Source organism: Elaeis guineensis, chromosome 10, assembly GCF_000442705.2.
Source record: "Elaeis guineensis isolate ETL-2024a chromosome 10, EG11, whole genome shotgun sequence".
NCBI classification, from domain to species: Eukaryota; Viridiplantae; Streptophyta; class Magnoliopsida; order Arecales; family Arecaceae; genus Elaeis; species Elaeis guineensis.
The window spans coordinates 23,109,782-23,130,979 of NC_026002.2; the positions used below are offsets into that span (position 1 = coordinate 23,109,782).

A 21,198-nucleotide genomic window follows, 5' to 3' on the forward strand; every position below is an offset into this window, starting at 1 on the left:
GATAATCCGAATTGAGTTAAAATCAACCTGAGACTAGATAAAGCTTTGTTCAACCATGAATAAAAGCTGAATCTTGATTTCTAGCTTGGTTTTAGCTTTATGATTTGGAGCTAAATTAATATTCAATGGATCTACAGAATAAAAAGTGTACCAATTAAATACATTTGATCCTTATTGCACTGAGTCTGATTGAGGCAGCACAACTTAGATGCGACTTAAAATTAACTTTGGCCCATTTTGCTGGTACAAACTTGGTTTGCTTAGCTTCAAACCAAGCTTGATTCAAGATCTTCTCGAACAGAGCTTAAGCCGAACTTCAGCATGCTTAATTCATTTGGCACCCCTAGTATAAATATGCCTATATATTACTCAATTTAAATACAATTTGCAAGAGTTGACAACTAAAACCCAATTGCACTTTCTCTGTGAAGCAAATGAGAGAGAAGAAATTTTTTTAGAAAAAAAACTTCTCCATCATCGAGCTTCAAGGAGAATGAAACAAGACAAGATGCTTCAAGTTTCTTACCTGATAAGATTTTTGTCAGGGTCATGCCCCTATTCCCTGAAACATCAAAATTAAGAAGGGATTGGTAGCAAGACAGAAATTTACCTTCGCATTGACTTGTGCAAGGAACAGGGCAAAGAGATTCCTGCACTAGCTGAAGGCAGAAAGTATCATCATTTGATGGCATCGATGACTAAGAATCTGACAACAGAGATGACTGAGAATCTAGTAGTTTAGAACCAAGTCAATCAAACTGATCCAGTAGTTATAACCTATGTTCCTTCAAATTTCCAAAAAGTCAATAAGATCAACTAATATATATAATTTGGAAAAGCTTCTGTTAAAGAAGTACTAAACTTTGAAGTCTCCAATTATCTCCTTGATTTCCCCAAATATGAAAGTAAAATATAAATCTGCTGAAGGTTCAAACATTTATTAGACCTTTAGAACCACATCTCTAAATCTTTGTCTGACATAGGAAATAAGTGGATGCCCACAACACTTCGGCCACAATACCTATTATACATTCAAATATTTCAAGTCCATTCTAACAACCGACTACTAATCCTTCCTTCTATCCTATTAAGAGAAGGATTCGTCTCAGAATGCTTCACTCATCTTGAGGGGGAAAATAGAACGGGCATGGGCGGAATTTGCAAGTCTATAATCCTTCCTTCTAACATATCTAGAACCTTAGTCATCGACGGTCGATCTGTTGGCTTAGTCTGGATGCACCATAAACCAACAAGAATCATCCTTTTGGAAATCTCTTCTTCCACTTTGGTTATGGCCCGGAAAGTTTTCAAATTTTCATCCAAGTTAAGATGCTTGTAAATCCAATGTGGGAAGTAGATCTCGCTGGTGTTGTCCACTTGAATCTCAACATTTCTCCTTCCCCCAACCATTTCGAGCACCACCATACCATAACTATAAACATCGGATTTGCTAGAGGCCCCTCTAAAATTCTTCGAGAAAATCTCAGGTGCAATGTACCCTACAGTCCCTCGAGCTCTGACCATTGATATGATGCTGTCCGCCGAGCGGCACAATTTAGCTAGCCCAAAATCAGATATTTTTGGATGAAAATCTTTGTCTAATAGTATATTGTGTGGCTTAATATCAAAATGTAAAATTCCGATGTTGCAGCCATGGTGAAGATACTCTAAGCCTCGTGCAATGCCAATTGCAATCTCCAATAGCTTCTCCCATTTAAGACTTGGTCTTGTTCCTTTCTCAGTGTAAATGAACTTTTCAAGTGATCCGTTGGCCATGAACTCATATATAAGAATTCTGATGGTCCCTTCTAAACAAAATCCTACTAAGCTCACAATATTGATATGGTAAGTGCAACCAATGCTGATAACTTCACTAAAAAATTCCCTATCATTGCCTTTAGAACTATTTAAGACCTTTACTGCCACTAGACAACCATTATCAAGCTGCCCTTTGTATACACCACCATAACCACCTTGACCTATTCTTTGACTGAAGGAAGTGGTCATCTTCTCGACATCGGAGTAGCTATATCTTGTTGGGGCCAAGTGCCCGAAATTCTCCAAGAAGGCTTCTAGCTTTGGATCTTTTCTTGACCCATTCTTCCCACATAAGATTGAAATGTTCAATTTTCCCGAGCAATAGAAATAAAGCAGGAGGAATACAAATAGGAAAATTCCTGCAGTCAAAACTCCACCTGCAAAGTAATATAGTTAGCATTTGGGATGTATTACTATATTCAACTTTAAAGTACCTAAGATGATTGAAAGTATTTGTAATAGTCAACATTCCACATGCAAAGTTGAGATCTAATCTAGGCTATGAGGGAAAGATCAAAGAATGCATGCTATTTATAACATTATTGAAAGTTGAGTTTGAGAATCAATAAGGAGGTCCTAGTTATACACTTCTCACCAATTGGTCAACAGAAACATGTAGTTATTATTTGATTGAAAAAGAAATCACAAACCTAAGATCCTATTGCATCATCTTAGTGAAAATATAGGATTATGATATTTTATTTGAGTGTGCCCATCCGTTGGGCTTCCAAGAGAATGAAACAATACCTAGGATGCTGCTTTAAGTTTATTACCTACTATGATTTGTTTAGCTGGAATTTTGGTCCCATTCCCTACGTCATGATACCTTGTAACATCATGCCCTGTAACATCAAAACACATCAAAATTAGCATGGAAGCTACTAGAATTTTGATTATAAAGCATAAAAGTCTTGCAGAAACTTGCCATCAGTTACACTTAATCTTAGCTATATGCCATTTCTGACCTGATAATCACACAAGTAAATGGTACATTTGAGATGCGCGTATTGGTCTGATCCAGCCCATAACTTACTTGAACCCAAATTGTGGATGGCGGGGGACAAGTTGTCCGTGGCTCGAGTTGAGCTTGTACCAATAATACTACCTTGTTAGCATGATAGCCTCACCCAAATCAGCACACCTATACATGGTATGCTTTGCTTGTGGCTGATATTATTGTACACGCAACAACAACCATTATGTGTTATAGGCATTCTTGCTTTTGTCTAGCACCGCTTTATGTATTACATAAGGAAAAAAAAATTTATTAAAAATAAAATACCAAACATAAAAACATGGGAGCACCTGTGAAATTATTTATTTTTTTTAATTTCACGCACAGCAACGAATAAGAGTCCAATACATGACTTGCATAGCAATTTTTGATGTAAGATTTCAAATTTCAAATTTTGAAATTTGAGTTACAGTTGAGCCAGTCATCTGATGTACTAAATCTTGGATATGAGGTGGGGATGATCTTTGCGATAAATAGATCCTTTTGTATGGTCAGCTTGTTCTAGTAGGGCGAGGCGTTGTTGCTTGAAATGGTTATGGTCCCAACCATCATGTGTCCTCTCTCTCTCTCTCTCCCCGTCTAGATAAATGGGATTGCTCAAAAGAAAAAAAGAAAGAAAAATAAATAAGAAGAAACCACCTAAGTATTGAAATAACTTGAACTACTATTGGATTATTCAAAAGCTATGGTTGGTGTACCTAGGCTTGCAAATGGATCAGATAAGAGCAGATCTGGATCGGATATGATCCACATCAAGTAGGCTATTTATCAATAAAGCGCACCAATTCTCTTTATTGAATAGGTAACCCCACAAATCCAGCATAATCATTTTATAAACAGGTTGGAAGTAATTAAACTTAATTCAATTTTGAACAAGTTAAATGAGTACCAAATGTCATCAAACATGTGATAGGCTCGACCTAAGACAAATATAGTGAGGGACACATGCTGATGGCGGTTAGCACGCAGTTTGCGAGATAATAAGACAGTGGAGAGTGCTGCACGTGGGTGTTCTGCCATATTAATCCCTCTTGGAGACAATACCATTTAGAAATCTACGGTAACTTGTTAGCAACAAAAAGATAATGGTAATTAAGCACTACCTACCGCTTTGAACCGGACAAATGTGAAGATAAGTAAAGCCATTCAGGCAATGACAGAAGACCATGTCATCCAGGAACGAGTAATTCCTACATAGTCCACCAGATTGGACGCACGCGTCGCATCCCATTCTTTCTCGTGCCGTCCATGTCACCTCAAATCCCTGCTTCAGGGCCTCCAGAAGCCATCCCTCACCATCTTCCTCCCTGTTGATCCGTAGGTCCAAACTCATCTGATTCACAACAGCGTAGCTAACCGATGCGCATTCTGACCCGAAGAGACCGCGATCAACCGCAGTGTAATAATATTGGCTAGCACTATCGTTGGAGCAATGCACCTGATGGGCACCATCAAAGACCAGCTGCCGATCAAATGAGCAATTGTCGAGCAGCAAAACCAGTTGATTATGCTCGGTATAGCTGAAAAAAGGCTCAACATCCTGAGAGTAAGTAATCCTTGAGGAAGAACCGCATAAATATGGGTCGTAGGGCAAGAAAGAATCAGCACTGGCCAACACAAGAGTTTGGTTCTCGTAATCGATGTTATTGATCCGATAGTCAAGCGAGCCGATCTTCATAACAACGTGATTTTGTGAACAAGTGATTTGAGGATAACAAGATCCGTTGAGAGGGTCAACTCGCATGAAAGGATAGAAGTCCTTCATATCCTTCCCTCCGCACTCTACTATGGAATCATCGCAAGAGAGTTCTCCCGCAGAGTTCCATACTGGGTAGCCAATGAAGGAAGCAGCTGAGAGGTAGAGGTTATGGGCGAGCAAGAAGAGCAGGAGAAGAAAATTAGAGAGCATTTTTGGGAAAATTCCAAATGCGAACCCCAATATTGCTCAAAGCTGCGGGCTACGGACCAAGATGGAGTTCATATAGATCCTTAAGACCAGAGGGCATGACGAACGGCACGGTGGCTTTCGGCAAAGACTTGGGAAAGGAGACGGGTCTTCGGCATTTGTTTGTTTCCTGAGATATTCAATAGGCTTTTCCTGGACTGCTTCTGGCCTCATTCACCGAGCCTCCCAGCGTTCCCACGCTGTGGGGCCACGTCCGCTGGACTTGGGCAATTTACTGTTACCTAGTTGTCCATCTTCTCTCTTTCTTTTTGCCGACAGCATCCGACGGACTCAAAATTGATCAAAAAATAGATTTCTTTCCAATGATTTTTGTTATAATTTTCTACGAAATTTTACATTGGAAAAAGTCTTTCCTCTTCGTGCACGTGCCCGCGGAAAATTGACATCTGAAGATAGAGGCAATGCGAAACTGGAGCAATTCCACCATTTTTAAATCCATAACGTCAAGCTTTTCTGGACAAAACCAGCAAGATTTCCGATCGCCAAAAATTTCTCCAACTTTTCTCCTTCCATGCGACCTTCGGCGAACAACGTGCCAAACTTTTGTCCAACTTCTCTCCTTCTACACAACCATCGGCGAACAACGCAAACTGTCACGCAGGCACGTAATTAAGAGCGCGACAATCCACCGTAATAGGATAAAATCTCACGAGCATACAAGACGGTAATCTATCAATAATATATTAAATTAATAAAATAATATTTATAATTTAAAATTAATTAATTAAAATTTTAAAATAAAACATTGACCGCTATTATATACAAATAATTTCAATCATATAATTTATATATTTACACATAAAGTAGTATAAAAAAGATTCTACAAAATTTGAAAGATCGATCTAAGATGGCTAACTAGAATCTCATTTTATCATACAATCCAACTTTTATCCATTCTCATTGTTGCTCCTGATCTCTCCACATGAGGTCGACCGCCGAGGTAGATATCACCGAGGTGAAACCACCGTTGGAGTTTCGTCCGAACACCTGCAAAGAAGTTCTCACCGGAAGCATTCTCCGATGAAGATCTTCCGACGCTCAAGTCAGGAGATGGAGAACAATGAGAGGAGAAAGCGAGGAGTCAATTGCGTACCTTAGAGGATTTCGGAACCTTTATTTATAGGGAAGGAGTTGGAGTCGCATCCATCTTGGAGTCTTGATAATTTTTGGATTTGTCATACAGATTGATTTGGATGAGATATTTTTCTTTTACGGAGACTCGATCACGAAGAAATTTCACTCTATTTGAATTTTTTCAATTTGACAAGGAGACGGATTTGGTGAGGAGCTTAGCTCGACCGCAAATGAGCTATAATAGATCATTTGAAACTGAGGCTCTGGAGTCCGTGAAGCAGGTGTTGGACCTCAAGTTGGCTAAGATTGATCAATCATGTATGAGCTATGGTAGGTTGGCCGAGATTGGCCAGTCATACATGAGCTATGGTAGGTCGTTTGAGATTGATCGACCGTATATGAGCTATAGTAGGTCGTCTGAGGATGAGATGAATCAAAATTAGGCTGAGTAGGAACTACGGCCAACTCGGTAGGTCATGCCTAGCGATCTTCATTTTGTCATATATCCATAGTCTAATAGTCATCATCTTCTTTAGCTCAGCCAATGCCGAGGATGTAAAAGTCGAGGCCAAGGTACAGATCCACAATAGATGCCTTCTACTCTCGAGGTCGAGCTATCTATAGATCAGTCGAAGAGAGTACTATCCGAGGTCGAGGCTGGTCTAATCTTATCGAGTTATCCTTGATTAACGCATATCAAAGATCGACTTTCTGAGGTGAATCGTCTTCAAATCTGGACCGTTGATTTTTTGGATCCGCAGGAGCCACATCTTAACAAATCAGAGGTTTCTATTTGTCGAGCATCAGCAGGGGGAGATAAATCAACAGTAGATTGAGGCTGTTCTAGCCTTTTATAAATAGGGTCATGGTCACTTCATTTTTACTGCTTCTAATATTCAGAGGGGAAACTTTATCACTTTTCATTTCTCAAAGATTTTGCTCGATCGAGGCCGATCAGGGGTCTGTATCAAAATAGCTAAATTGCCGGGCCAATCAATTCATGACAAACATCGAGGATCTGCATCACTGATGCCTCAATTAGTTGATCTGAATTGTCTAATTTGAGTTTTCGTGTTGAGCCGATGATGGTCAATCGTAAGCTACCAAATGACGTTCACCATAGTGGCAACCTGAATCATCATCAGATTGGATCCATCCTATTCCTTATGAACAGCCAATTACTATTGTAGGGGCGCCGCTTTCCTTTTTTCGAGCTCAAAAAGTGATTTCTGGATGATTTTTGATGAACCTTCGGTGATCGCTGCTGGTTGATGCATTCATTCTCGATATAGCCGAACTCCATTGTCCTCAGTTGTAGCGAAACTCCGATCCCCAAATTTGTAGTCCTATTCCTTGGCCAACTCAATCGTCGAATTTTGGTAGACCTCTTTTTTTTTTCCTACTTCATTTAGAAATATCCAGAGATAAGCGCATCAAGCTCATCTTCAGCTTTCTTAGTCTTCGGCCGAAGGGCCGGCCGAAGCCAATCCTTACTGTGTCGGTTTCCCTCAGATGGATCTGAGGTCGAAGAGGAGGTCTGGTCCTTGAAGGCTAAGCTAAAGTTGATGGAGATCGAGGTCGCACAAGCTTGGAGCTAGGTTGAAGCTCGACTGACTGAAGGGCTTCGATCGGCGGCAAGTCAATGATAGAAGAAGCTTGAGCAAGAAAAGACTGCCGTCGTGGAAGCGTTCTACTTTTCTGAAGAGTTCATCAGGATAAAGTGGGAGTTCACTTTGGAGTTGTACATGCAGGGCCTTGCTGATCATAAGGTTACGGTCCGACATCTTTTTTCGGACATCGACTTCAACTTGCTGGACGCCAACGATGAGGATGGAAAAGATGGAGATGAGGTAGAGAGAGCTAAAAAAGATGCTTCTGCCCCCCTATCCTTGCCTATAGCCGAGCCTTCTGAGCTAGGAGCTCCCTTCGAGCAAGGTGCCCCTGCTCCAGCTGAAGCTTAGGACTTTTTTTCTTAGTTCTTTTTGTAATTAGGTTCGGGTATATCCTAGGATCGATCTTTTTGTAATTGAGTTCGATCTTCAGTGAATTTTTATGCACATCTTTGGTATTTGAGGGTTTTGTCCGAAGTTACATGGAGCTTCATTTGGAGTTTTGTGCATCATCGTTTGTTTTGTCTTGGTTCAAAAATGAAGTATTTTGCCATAGGCATCGGCTTTTGCTGACCTTTGATGTTGATATTCAAGGTTTTGCAATAGGAGGAAGAGCGCCATGGCCAATCGGTGTTTTAAGGTTTCTGCTTTGGCTTGTTCAGGGACAGGGGATGTCTGTTGGCCGATGTTAGCTTTTATTGACCTTCCACTCAACCTATATGAGGACAAGAAGCATATGGAGATCGAGTGGAGATGCGTACCATTTTTTGACTGTGATCGAAGAGTGCACGATAGAAATCGAGTCGAGAACCACATGGAGATGCATGTCGCTCCTCGATCGTGACAGAGGAGTATGCGATGGAGACCCGCATGGAGATGGATATCTCTCCTCAGCCGTGGCCGAGGAACGCGCGATGGAGATCCGCATGAAGAATACATTTTGATCTTCGACTGTGGTCGAGAATCATATGTTTGGAGAACTACATGGAGAACATGTTCCTATCCTCGGCCATGACTGAAGAGTATGTGTTTGGAAAATTGTATGGAGAACTGCATAGAGAACACGTTTCGATCCTCGACGGTGGTCGAGGAGCGCATGCTTGGAGAGTGCATGGAAAGTATGTTTCGATCCTCGATCGTGATCGAGGAGCACATATTTGGAGAATCGTATAAAAAATCGCATGAAGAACACATTTCAATCCTCGATCGTGGTCGAGGAGCGCGTGTTTGGAGAATCATATAGAGAACCACATGGAGAACACGTTTCGATTTTCGATTGTGATCGAGGAGCACGTGTTTGAAGAGCCATATAGAGAATCGCATAAAGAATGCATTTCGATCTTTGGCCATAGTTGAAGATTGCATGTTTGGAGAACCGCATGGAAAGCACGTTTCGATCCTCAACCATGGCCGAAGAGCACATATTTGGAGAACTGTATAGAGAACCACATGGAGAACACATTTCGATCCTCGACCATGGTCGAGGAGTGTTTGTTTGGAGAACCACATGGAGAACAAATTTTAATCCTCGATCATGATTGAGGATCGTATGTTTGGAGAACTATATGGAGAACCGCATGGAGAACACATTCTGATCCCTGATCGTGATCGAAGAGCACATGTTTGGAGAACTGTATGGAGAATACATTCCGATCCTCGACTGTGGTCGAGGAGTGCATGTTTGGAGAACCGTATGGAGAGTACGTTTCGATCCTGGACCATGGCCGAGGAGCGTATATTTGGAGAACTATACGGAGAATCGCATGGAGAATATGTTTCGATCGATCCTCAATCATGGTCGAGGAGCACGTGTTTAGAAAATCACATAGAGAATATATTCTAATCCTTGACTGTGGTTAAGGAGCGTGTATTTGGAGAACTGTATGTAGAACCATATGGAGACCACGTTTCGATCCTCGACTGTGGCTGAGGAGCGTGTGTTTAGAGAACAATATAAAGAGCACATTCCGATCCTCGGCCATGGTCGAGGAGTGCGTGTTTGGAAAATCATATGGAGAACTGCATAGAGAATATGTTTCAATCCTTGACCATGGTCGAAAAGTACATATATAGAGAACCGCATGGAAAATGCATTTCGATCTTTGATCGTGGCCAAGGAACAGGTGTTTGGAGAACCGTATGGAGAACATATTTCGATCCTCGACTGTGATCGAGGAGCATGTGTTTGGATAATCGTATGGAGAACCAAATGGAGAATACATTCCGATCTTTGATTGTAGTTGAGAAGTGCATGTTTGGAGAGTCATATGAAGAACACATTCTGATCCTTGGCCATGGTCGAAAAGTGCATGTTTGGAGAACTGTATAGAGAACTACATAAAGAACACGTTTCGATCCTCGATCGTGATCAAGGAGCATGTGTTTGAAAAACCGCATGGAGAGCACATTTTGATTTTCGACCATGGCTGAGGAGCGTGTGTTTGAAGAACCGTATGGAGAACCTCATGGAGAATACATTTCGATCCTCGATCATGGCTGAGGAGTGTATGTTTGGAGAATCGAAACCATATGGAGAAATGTTCTGATCCTTGATCATGGTCGAGAAGCACGTGTTTGGAGAACCATATGGAGAACCGCATGAAGAACACAGATTGATCCTCGACCGTAGCCGTGGAGCACATATTTGGAGAATCGCACGGAGAATACGTTCCGTTCTTCGATCGTGGTCGAGAAACGTATGTTTAGAGAATCGTATCAAGAATCACATGTGTTGGTGCAAAAATTCACCTACGTCGGAGAAGCTGGAGTCGAGGGAGTCACGGCTGCCGTCGGGACCTGCAAAAGAAGTCTAAATCGGAGTTGGAGTTACTCCGACAAGACCCTCCGACGCTCAAGTCAGTTCTCTATCTCAACAAGAATGGAGTGCTCGAACGAAAATTTTAGTAGAGTTTTGGGATAGAAAGTAGAGCTTAAAGAATAACGTATCTGGGGTCCCCCTTTTATAGGCGGAGGGTGCAATAGGCTGATGGCGACGTTTTGTAACCGTCTGTTAGTGGGCCGTTCGGAGCCAGGAGGGGTCTGTTATGAAGAGTAGTAGAGCAGAATCGTGGCCATTACTGTGGCCTGCCACGTGGAGCCTGTCGTGGGGAGTGGGGCAGCGTCCGTTGTCACGACTTGCCAGAGGGTGAGGAGACTGCGCGGTATCCATCGCAGGAAGTGGAGCAGAGTCGTGACCATTACTGTGGCCTGCCAGGGAGTGATGGAGCCATGCGAAAACCATCACAGGAAGTGGAGCAGAGTCGTGGCCGTTACTGCAGCCTGCCAGGGAGTGATGGAGCCGCACGGGATCCGTCGCAGGAAGTGGAGCAGAGTCGTGGCCATTACTGTGGCCTGCCAGGGGATCCAGGCCTGTCGATCGAAGTTCGATCGGGGTGTCCGGTGGAGAGGGGTGGCTAGCTACCCATTTGAGAGGAGCTCGGATGCTGCAAATCCTATTGAGTGCCTTGGACATTAAGGCAGTAGGTGAGGATCACTTGCCGTAGGAGCTCGAAGTCCAGCTCCCGTAGGAGCCCGGACGAAGTCTTCCCGCAGCCGGAGTCGGGGGCAAAGTCTGACTCCCGCAGGAGTCCGGATGGAGTCTACCTGCAGTTGAAGTCGGGGACGAAGTCCGGCTCCCGTAGGAGCCCGCACGGAGTCTACCTGCAGTTGAAGTCGGAGATGAAGTCTGGCTCCCGTAGGAGTCCGGATGGAGCTTACCTACAGTTGAAGTCGGAGACGAAGTCCGGCTCCCGTAGGAGTCCGGGCGGAGTCTACCTGCAGTTGAAGTCGGGGATGAAGTCCGGCTCCCATAGGAATCCGGATGGAGTCTACCTGCAGTTGAAGTCGGAGACGAAGTCCGGCTCCCGTAGGAGTCCGGACGGAGTCTACCTGCAGTTGAAGTCGGGGATGAAGTCCGGCTCCCGTAGGAGTCCGGATGGAGTCTACCTGCAGTTGAAGTCGGGGATGAAATCCGGCTCCCGTAGGAATCCGGACGGAGTCTACCTGCAGTTGAAGTTGGAGACGAGGTCTGGCTCCCGTAGGAGTCCGGACGGAGTCTACCTGCAGTTGAAGTTGGGGATGAAGTCCGGCTCCCGTAGGAGTCCGGACGGAGTCTACCTGCACTTGGAGTCGGGGATGAAGTTCGGCTCCCGTAGGAGTCCGGACGGAGTCTACCTGCAGTTGAAGTCGGGGATGAGGTCTAGCTCCCGTAAGAGTCCGGACGGAGTCTACCTGCAATTGAAGTCGGGGATGAAGTCCGGCTCCCGTAGGAGGTGGTCGATCATCGGGGAAACTTGGGTGGAGTCCGTCCGTCGTGAAGAATTCGGTCGACGTTGGTGGGGGCTTATCCGTCGGCAAAACTTGGAAGTGTTGCGGAGGCTCGGCCGCCAGAGAGGTTCGGAGAGATGTCGCCATAGGTCGGAAGCCGGTAGAATCCCCGAAGGGTCACTCCTGTCACGAACTTCGATTAGGGGAGAATTTTATACCCAACACCAGTCCCTCTACTTTCGAGTTTGAATTTCTATCGAAAAAAGTACAAAAAAATTTTCACAGCTGAAGTCGTTCACTCGAATCCTATGTGCGATCGCCCTCAGATATTTTGGTATTTATTGCGCGCGTGCTGGAGTCTTTTCGAATCGGGGCGATTCGAAGGGACCTTTCAAAATTTTTGCTGGTGCGCTGGCCCAGGTATGGCGCAGTAATGGCCCTATCAGCTGTCAGCCACTTTTAGCCGCCTGCGGTTGTGAGTAGGACACGTGGCGAGCGCGGGTCGGACTGGGGAGATCCGTGATCATTATAGCGTCGGATCTCAGGGTCTATTTAAACCCGCCTTTCCGCCTTCAGGAGCCTCATTCTGCCTAAGAGTTATGTCGGTGTCTGCTTTCTCCCCGAGAGCCCTGACCCTCTTTGGCGTCCTCCTTGGCCTTAGGCGTTCTTCGAGTCATCCCTGTCCTCGCCCCTCTGCATCCATCGGAGTGATCTAGGTTAGTCCTGGAACCTTCATTTCTATTCTCGCCATCTAGGTGCCCTTTCTCCTCCATTTTTCTTCTGCCGCATCCCTCTGGCTTGGTCCCCTGCAAACTTTTCGCCTCTTGTCCCACCTGATTTCTTCAAGATCTTTAGGGTCTTTGTTCGAAATATCCTCCAGCATCTTCGCCTCTAGTGGTTCCAGGAGTTCGTCTTCCTCAGCCCCCGAGAATCCCCACACTGTGGACGAACCCATGTTTAGGGCTGGGCCTCGCCTGGTTTTTGCATCGGGGGCTGTTCTCTATTTTCTGACTTCGGATGAACTTCTACTGATAAGGATTCAGTATGGGATTCCTCCGTAGTACGATCTGGAGCTTCCTGATCCCACCGACCGGGCTAGCACCCTCCCACCTGGCCATTTCTGTCTGTATCAGGAGGCCTTCTGCATCGGACTCCGGCTTTCGCTTCCGCCCTTCATCATCGTACTTTCTGCTTTTTAGATATTTCTTTAGCTTCGATTGCGTCGAATTCTTTTAGATTTTTGATAGGGTTCCTCTCCCTTTGCCATGTAGTCGAAGTTCAGCCCTCTCTTTCCTTGTTTAGATATTTTTATACCTTCAAGTGCCACCCCTCGACGAAGGACTGGTGGTATTTCTCTCCTCAGTTTGGCAAGAAGGGGTTGCTGAAAGGTGCCGCCTCTTCAATCCACAACTGGAAGGGAAAGTACCTCTTCATCCGATGCCCGCCTTTGAGGCTGGGATTGCTCCCTTGGGGCTCCTTAAGGGACTCTGCCCGCAGGGCTCCTAGTCTGGGGGAGGACGACCTTCAGGCCGTCCGAAAACTTCTTAGTTACCCAACTCCTTCTCTCCCCAACCTTCTGAGGGAGCAATTTTTGTTCAACATCAGCCTGAGCCCCCTGGACCCTGCGAGTATCCCATCTTTTCCTTCCTTTTCTTTTTTCTCGCTCTTCCTCTCCCTCTCTCTTTTTCTTCTTCCTTCTTCTTTTCTTTTTTTTTTCTTTTTTTTTACTGATCTCTTTTCCTCTCTCTTCTTTTGTTTACAAGAATGGACGCTGAAGCAGCACGGATGTTCGTCAGGGGCCTCAAGGCTCACAAAAGGAAAGGCGTCGCGGCCTCTGGATCGGCCAAGAAGGCCAGAACGGAGGAGACGAGCTCGGCCACACCTGCCCAGGCGTCCCTCGCAGTCGACATTTCTTCAGACGTCGAACCTCCGGCTCCCCGGGCTTAATTAAGGAGTCCCCCCGCTGAGGCTCCCGCTTCGGGGGTCTGCCCCGAGGAGGCGCCAGGGGTTGAGAGGGGGAGGAGAAGGAAGTCGGTGGCCCGCAGGGTGAGTCACCGCCGAGCTGCCATCGAAGAGTCCCTCGGTTTTGAAGAAGAGCCGGGGGACTATCCCTTTAATGACAGCGACTTGATCAAGCGATTGATCGACGGCTGCATCCTGTCCAAAGTCGTCCGGAGGATTGATCGTGCCGATCCCGAACAGCGGGTCTGGGACTCCCTAGGGTCCTTTCTCGAGATAAACAGATTCACCTTTCCCCTCATCTTTGCTCCTTCATTTTATTAATTCCCAACCTTCATTCTGACTTCCTAGCCGCCCTTGCAGATCGGGCACCAGCTCCTTGCCAATATCGAGGCGACGAACCGGGCGAGGAGGGATGCCATCCAGGCAGAGGAGAGTCGCCGGGCCGAAGTTGCTCGCCTCAAAGAGAAGGCAACCGAGGTAGCCACCCTCCAAGAGGCCCTGGAGAGAGAAAAGCAAGCCCTGGAGAAAGAAAGCAGATCTCGGAGGAGACGGCGAGGAAGGCGGAGGCCGAGGTCGCAAATTTGATGGAGCAGATCCCGATCCTGGTCTCGGAGGCCAGGGTTCAAGCAATGGAGGAGTTCAAGACCTCTGCGGAGATGAGGGACCTGAACGTCAAGTTTGGCCAAGAGGCATTCATCAAGGAATTCGAGCTCTGCCAGGAGAAAGTGGCCAAAAAATTTTCTGAGCTCGACCTCGGCTTCTTGGATGAGGCGTCTGAAGATGAAGCCGGTCCCTCTCCCACTGCTACTGCTACCGCTACCGCAGCCCCTCTTCCGGGAACACCGAGCTCCCCAACTTCTATTCTAGAGGTCTGAGACCTCTGACCTTGTATTTTTCTTTCATTGCAATTTTTTCTTTTCCTCCTGTCTTTAAAAAATATTTAATTAATAAAATTGAGTTTCTCCTTTTGGAGGGCTTCTCCATTCCTCTCTCCTCTTTTTTTTTTTTTATTTTTGCTTTATGCAATGAGATGCGCTTTGACGCCTTTATCTCTCGATGACAGCATCCTGCTGAAGCGCTCCCCCTGCCACAAGGGATTCCACTGAAGTCCACAATCTGACGTCTGAAGAAGGAAGTTCATCATTTAACAAAAAGGTCGAAGGAGATGGACGGCGAGCTTCGCAGGCTGAGGAAGAGCCACTCTGAAGCCACTGCGGAGGCCACCCGCTTTCGGAACCTCCACGTGAAGGAGATCATGAAGTATAGTTGGAGAAAAGCGAACTTTGAGAAGGAGCTCGAGGAACACAAGAAGCACGCCAGCGATCGATCTTGGGCTCAAGCTGCCAAGATCAACTCTCTCAGAGTGGAGCTGTCGGCTATGCAGGAGAGGATCAGTCAGTTGGAAGGAAGCTCGTTCCTGCTTCCGACACGGGCCGACTGCGACCGGGAATGGTCGAAGAAGCTCTCCGACCTTCAGCAACAGCTCCGAGATGCCGAGGCGAGCTATGACGCGTACCGGGCCGACTGGTGCAGGAAGATGGACGAATACAGGGGGAAGCTCAGGATGGCGACCGACGAAGTTGCCCGCCTTCAAAGACAGCTAGCTGAAGGGGCCCAGTTTGCTTTCGCTCGGGATTCCGACGAACTCCAATCCCTGAGAAGAACCGTAGAGGAGCTATCTGTCGCCCTTGGAGAGGAGAGGGTCAAACTGCAGCAATTGAAGATCCAACTGGTGTGCGAGCAGCGGGCAGTTAAGGATGCGGAGGCAGAATCTGAGGTCCTGAGAAAAAGGCATCGAGAGGCGGAGAACGAAAGCCAGCGACTTCATCGGAGGTACATGGAGATATTAATGAGAGAGAGAAAATTAGAAGGAGAAGTCGAGAGCTTAAGGCACTCCCTGATGAGGACTGAAGCCGAAAGTTCGAAGTCGGAGGAAGTCGAGCCCCCTTAGAGCTCTTTTTGTCCTTTGTCCCTCCAAGTGCCTTCCTTTGCCGCTTGTCTGTTCGTCGTCGTCATTGCTATTGTCGTTGTTGTCGTTGTTTTTTGTTTTTGTCTTCTTCTCTTTTTTTTTTCTTTTCGGTCTTTCAGGCTCTGTAACGTATATTTTGCTAATGAAATGAAAAGATCTTTGTTATCTTACCCATACATCGTGTCGAATTGTCATGCGTCGGACTTCTTTCATTTTTGTCCCGTGCGATATAGATGTTGTTCGAAGGTTCCTTGTTCATCCTTGTATTAGGTCGTCATTGCTGAGTTTCTTGTGCTTTTGATTAGTTCGGCGTCGATGCCGCTTGGAGGTTCCTAGTCACCGCCGTGTCGATTTGCCTTTTGTCTGCGACTGTAGATCTTACTTTTTCTACCTCCCTCTTCATAGAGACGAGGTCTTTCATGCTTTTAGTGTAGTTCGGCCTCCATTTTTCGTTGGGGTAGCTCGCCGCTGTTCCTTCATATTTTCCTCTTTTTTCTTCTTTTTGTCGGGTGTCGAATGGCTAGACCCTAATCGGTGTCGAGATGAGGTTCTTCCCCTATCTCTGATGTGATCGATTTCAGCTCGGGTTAGGATGAGGTCCTCTTTCTGTTCCTAACGGGACTGTGGGGGTGTATATGGGCGCTGTATGGCCTCTCCCCCCATCCGGTCTACAAACAACCGGGCCTTCGACCTTGCTCATGTTAGGGCGAGGTTCTCCTCCTATCCCTAACATGGATGTGGAGGCATATATGGGTGCTGTATGGCCTCTCCCCCCATCCGGTCTACAAATAATCGAACCTTCGACTTCGCTCAAGTTAGGGCGAGGTTCTCCTCCTGTCCCTAACAGGGCCGTGGGGGCACATATGGGCTTGCAGGGCCTCTCCCCCCATCCGGTCTAAGGAGAACTGGACCTTCGATCTTGCTCATGTTAGGGTGAGATTCTCCTCCTGTTCCTAACATGGCTGTGGGGGCGCTGTATGGCCTCTCCCCCTATCTGATCTAAGGAGAACCGGGCCTTCGACCTTGCTCATGTTAGGACGAGGTTCTCCTCCTGTCCCTAACATGACTGTGGGGGCGCATGTGGGCGCTGTATGGCCTCTCCCCCTATCCGACCTACAGATAATCGGGCCTTCGACCTTGTGGTTGACAGCCATATTGGGGTTCATTTTCGTTATCCGAAGGGGTCATCCCCTGTCGTTTCAAGTCCAAAAAAAGAGAAAGATGTGCAAGTCTGAAAGAAATCTTGATTTAAAGTGTTCAATATATTTACAAGTTTTCAAACTCTAGGGCAGTGGAAGGTCTGCTTTCTGTTAAGGTCCTCCAGAGACGGAGTTGATGATCCCAATTGGGGGCCGATCTTCGGGCTGCTCTTCCCTCCTTGGCGGCTCAGGATGCGGCAGGGCCCTTGGTCGGTCCTCTCTGCCCTCAGGCCGGCATCGAATGAACCTGTCGAGCTGGCCTCGGTGGATGAGCTCCTTGATCTCATCTCGGAGCTGAATGCATTCCTCCGTATCATGATCGTGGTCACGAAGGTAGAGGCAGAATTTATTGGGATTGTACTTTCTGGAGTGCGTGCGCATCCTTTCGGGCCTCGGGAGCTGCTCCCTGACTTCCATCAGCACCTGGGCCTTCGATGCGTTGAGGGGGGCGTAGCTGTGGAATCTTCCTGGGGGAGAGCTCCGCCGAACCCGATGCTCCGGGCTTCTCTGCCTACGTGCTCGGGGTGGAGTCTGGGTGCGCTTGTGCCCGGGAGTAGTTCGGGATCGTGGCTGAGCTTCGCTCGACCCTTTTTCGATTGCGGGCTTGCTCGACTCTCCCACCTGCCGCTCTCTCACGGTCTCCTCATCCTTCATTTTGAAGGCTTCCTCTGCTCGGGCGTACCCTTCGGCTCGAGCCAATAGATCAGCAAAATTCTTGGGGTACTTCTTTTTCAGGGAGAATAAAAGGTCGTTCTTCTGAAGGCCGTCTTTCAGGACGGCCATAGCTACCGATTGATCCAAATTTCAGACCTCCAACGCGGCGATATTGAAACGGTTGATGTAGACCCGAATGGACTCCCCCTCCCTCTGCTTGATGTTGATGAGGGACTCCGAACCCTTCCGGGGATGCCGGCTGCTAACAAAATGAGCCACAAACTGGTGGCTCATCTGGTCAAAGGAAAAGATGGTACCCAGCTTCAGCGTCGAGTACCAGTTTCTCGCCGCTTTTTTAGGATGGACGGAAAAGCCCGGCACAGGATGGCGTCGAACGTGCCATGAAGCAGTATCATTGTCCGGAAGGTCTCCAGGTGGTCAACCGGATTCGAAGTCCTGTCGTAGCTTTCAAATTGAGGGAGCTTGAAGTTTGGCGGGATCGGTTCCTGCATGATCATTTGAGAAAAGGGAGGGTCAGTACAAATATCCTCACCGTAGGTGGGGGGTGCGTGGTGGAGCTCCTCGATCTGCCGATTCATCTCCCAGAGCTGTTGATCCAGGAAATCCTCTCGACTGTGAGTCTCGAGGTTCTTCTGGTAGAAGGAAGGTAGGGATCTCCCAGGGGTAGAATCGTGATCCGATTGAGGGCTCTCCACCCTCAAATTCATCTTTTTGGGAAAGACGGGGCGGCTGGCCCAAGTAGCCCGCCCTACCGTCGGGTTTTGGGGTTCTGACGATGCTCTCTCTAGTCGTACTGACGTCTGCGGTTGTTGCTGTAGCTGCATGGCCTGCACAGCTTCAGTGAGGCCTCTAACCTGTTGAGCCAGTAGGTCTAATTGCTCCGCACCAACTGCCGTCACCGGGGGAGGAAGAGGCGGCTGGGAGACTGGAGGTGAGGCTGGAGCCTGAGATTTGACCGCGGAGGCTGTGGACCGCCGCATGGATGCTCTGCGGGGAGGCATCGGGCGAAAATATAGCGGAGGAAGGAGGAGAGGATGTCGGGGAAGACGACCGGAGGTGGTCCCATTGAGTGCTCCTTTAAGAACAAGGATACTGCGAAGACACAGGCCCCTTCCTCTAGCGCCAATCCTGTTGGTGCAAAAATCTATCTGCATCGGAGAAGCTGGAGTCGAGGGAGTCGCGACCGCCGTCGGGACCTGCAAAAGAAGTCTAAACCGGAGTTGGGGTTGCTCCGGCAAGACCCTCCGACACTCAAGTCAGTTTTCTGCCTCAACAAGAATGGAGTGCTCGAACGAAAATTTTAGCAGAGTTTTGGGATAAAAAGTAGAGCTTAGAGAATAACGTATCTGAGGTCCCCCTTTTTATAGGCGGAGGGTGCAATAGGCTGATTGTGACATTTTGTAACCATCTGTCAGTGGGCTGTTCGAAGCCAGGAGGGGTCTGTTACGAAGAGTACTGGAGCGGAATCGTGGCCATTACTGTGGCCTGCCACGTGGAGCCTGTCGTGGGGAGTGGGGCGACATCCGTTGTCGCGACTTGCCAGAGGATGGAGAGACTGCGCGGTATCCGTCGCAGGAAGTGGAGCAGAGTCGTGGCCGTTACTGCGGCCTGCCAGGGAGTGATGGAGCCACTTGAAAATCGTCGCAGGAAGTGGAGCAGAGTCGTGGCCGTTACTGCGGCCTGTCAGGGAGTGATGGAGCCACGTGGGATCCGTCGCAGGAAGTGGAGCAGAGTCGTGGCCCTTACTGCGGCCTGCCAGGTGGTCCAGGCCTGTCGGTCGAAGTTCGATCGGGGTGTCTGGCGGAGAGGGGTGGCTAGCTACCCATCTGAGAGGAGCTCGGATGCTGCAAATCCTATTGAGTGCTTTGGGCATTAAGGCGGTAGGCGAGGGCCACTTGCCGTAGGAGCTCGAAGTCTGGCTCCCATAGGAGCCCGGACGAAGTCTTCCCGCAGCCGGAGTCGGAGGTGAAGTCCGACACCCGCAGGAATCCGGACGGAGTCTACCTGCAGTTGAAGTCAGGGATGAAGTCCGGCTCCCGTAGGAGCCCGGACGGAGTCTACCTACAGTTGAAGTCGGAGATGAAGTCCGGCTCCCGTAGGAGTCCGGACGGAGCCTACCTGCAGTTGAAGTCGGGGACGAAGTCCGGCTCCCGTAGGAGTCCAGGTGGAGTCTACCTGCAGTTGAAGTTGGGGATGAAGTCCGGCTCCCGTAGGAATCCGGACGGAGTCTACCTGCAGTTGAAGTCGGGGATGAAGTCCGGCTCCCGTAGGAGTCCGGACGGAGTCTACCTACAGTTGAAGTCGGGGACGAAGTCTGGCTCTCGTAGGAATCCGGACAGAGTCTACCTGCAGTTGAAGTCGGGGACGAGGTCCGGCTCCCGTAGGAGTCCGGATGGAGTCTACCTGCAGTTGAAGTCGGGGATGAAGTCCGGCTCCCATAGGAGTCCGGACGGAGTCTACCTGCAGTTGGAGTCGGGGATGAAGTCCGGCTCTCGTAGGAGTCCGGACGGAGTCTACCTGCAGTTGAAGTCGGGGATGAGGTCCGGCTCCCGTAGGAGTCCGGACGGAGTCTACCTCCAGTTGAAGTTAGGGATGAAGTCCGGCTCCCGTAGGAGGTGGTCGATCATCGGAAAAACTTGGGTGGAGTCCGTCCGTCGTGAAGAATCCGGTCGACGTTGGTGGGGGCTTATCCGTCGGCAAAACTTAGAAGTGTTGCGGAGGCTCGGCCGCCAGAGAGGTTCGGAGAGATGTCGCCATAGGTCGGAAGCCGGTAGAATCTCCGAAGGGTCACTCCTGTCACAAACTTCGGCTAGGGGGATTTTATACCCAACAACATGGGAAACATATTTCGATCCTCGATCGTGGACGAGGAGCATGTATTTGGATAAAGACGTGGAGAGCTTGTTTCGATTCTCTATCATGGTCGAGGAGCGTGTGTTTGGAGAACCTCATAAAGAACATGTTTTGATCATTGACTGTGGTCGAGGAGTGCATGTTTGGAGAACTGTATGGAGAACACGTTCCAATCTTCGACCATAGTCGAGGTGCTTGTATTTGGAGAACCACATGAAGATCACGTTCTGGTCCTCGACTGTGGCCTAAGAGCGCATATTTGGAGAGCCGCATGGATAACATATTTCGATCCTCGATCGTGGTCCAGGAGTACGTGTTTGGAGAACTGCATGAAAAATACATTTCGATTCTCGACTGTGACCGAGGAGCATGTGTTTGGAGATTCATATGGAGATGCTTTTCGCTCAGCTCATCCGTGGATGAGGAGCATGCATTGGAGATTCAGATTACAGATCTACGTAAAAAGAATGAAAGAACTCACTAGATTGGCTCTGACTGGGCCCTCTGTTTCCTATATTAGATCGTGCTTCGAAATAATAATAAAGTAATAGTTGATTAAAGTCATGTTATCCTGTTCTAGTTACTTTGCCTCTAGTCGACCTTCCTAAGTAAATCTTTTTCACTTTGTCTTTGGGAGATGGGCTTTGGGAGTTTGATCTCTGGGAGCTCAGCTTTTAGAGTTCGGCTTTTTAGAGGTCGGCCTTCTGGGACTTAGCTTTTAGAAGCTCAGTCTTTTGGAAGGTCAGCCTTTAGGAGCTTGACTTTTTGAAAGCTTGGCCTTTTGGAAGCTC

At 47.7% G+C, this 21,198-nt stretch overlaps 1 protein-coding gene across 1 annotated transcript; it reads right to left on the bottom strand.

The window, feature by feature from the left end:
• Positions 1-148: 148 nt before the first annotated feature.
• Positions 149-4,802, bottom strand: LOC105059837 (LEAF RUST 10 DISEASE-RESISTANCE LOCUS RECEPTOR-LIKE PROTEIN KINASE-like 2.7). The gene is made up of 3 exons (XM_010943297.4): positions 3,941-4,802; positions 2,592-2,660; positions 149-2,195 (listed from the first exon to the last, which is right to left on the bottom strand). Exons 1-3 carry the CDS (start codon positions 4,740-4,742, stop codon positions 1,120-1,122), a joined length of 1,947 nt encoding a protein of 648 aa, XP_010941599.1. The 5' UTR covers positions 4,743-4,802; the 3' UTR covers positions 149-1,119.
• Between the last annotated feature and the right edge of the window lie 16,396 nt (positions 4,803-21,198).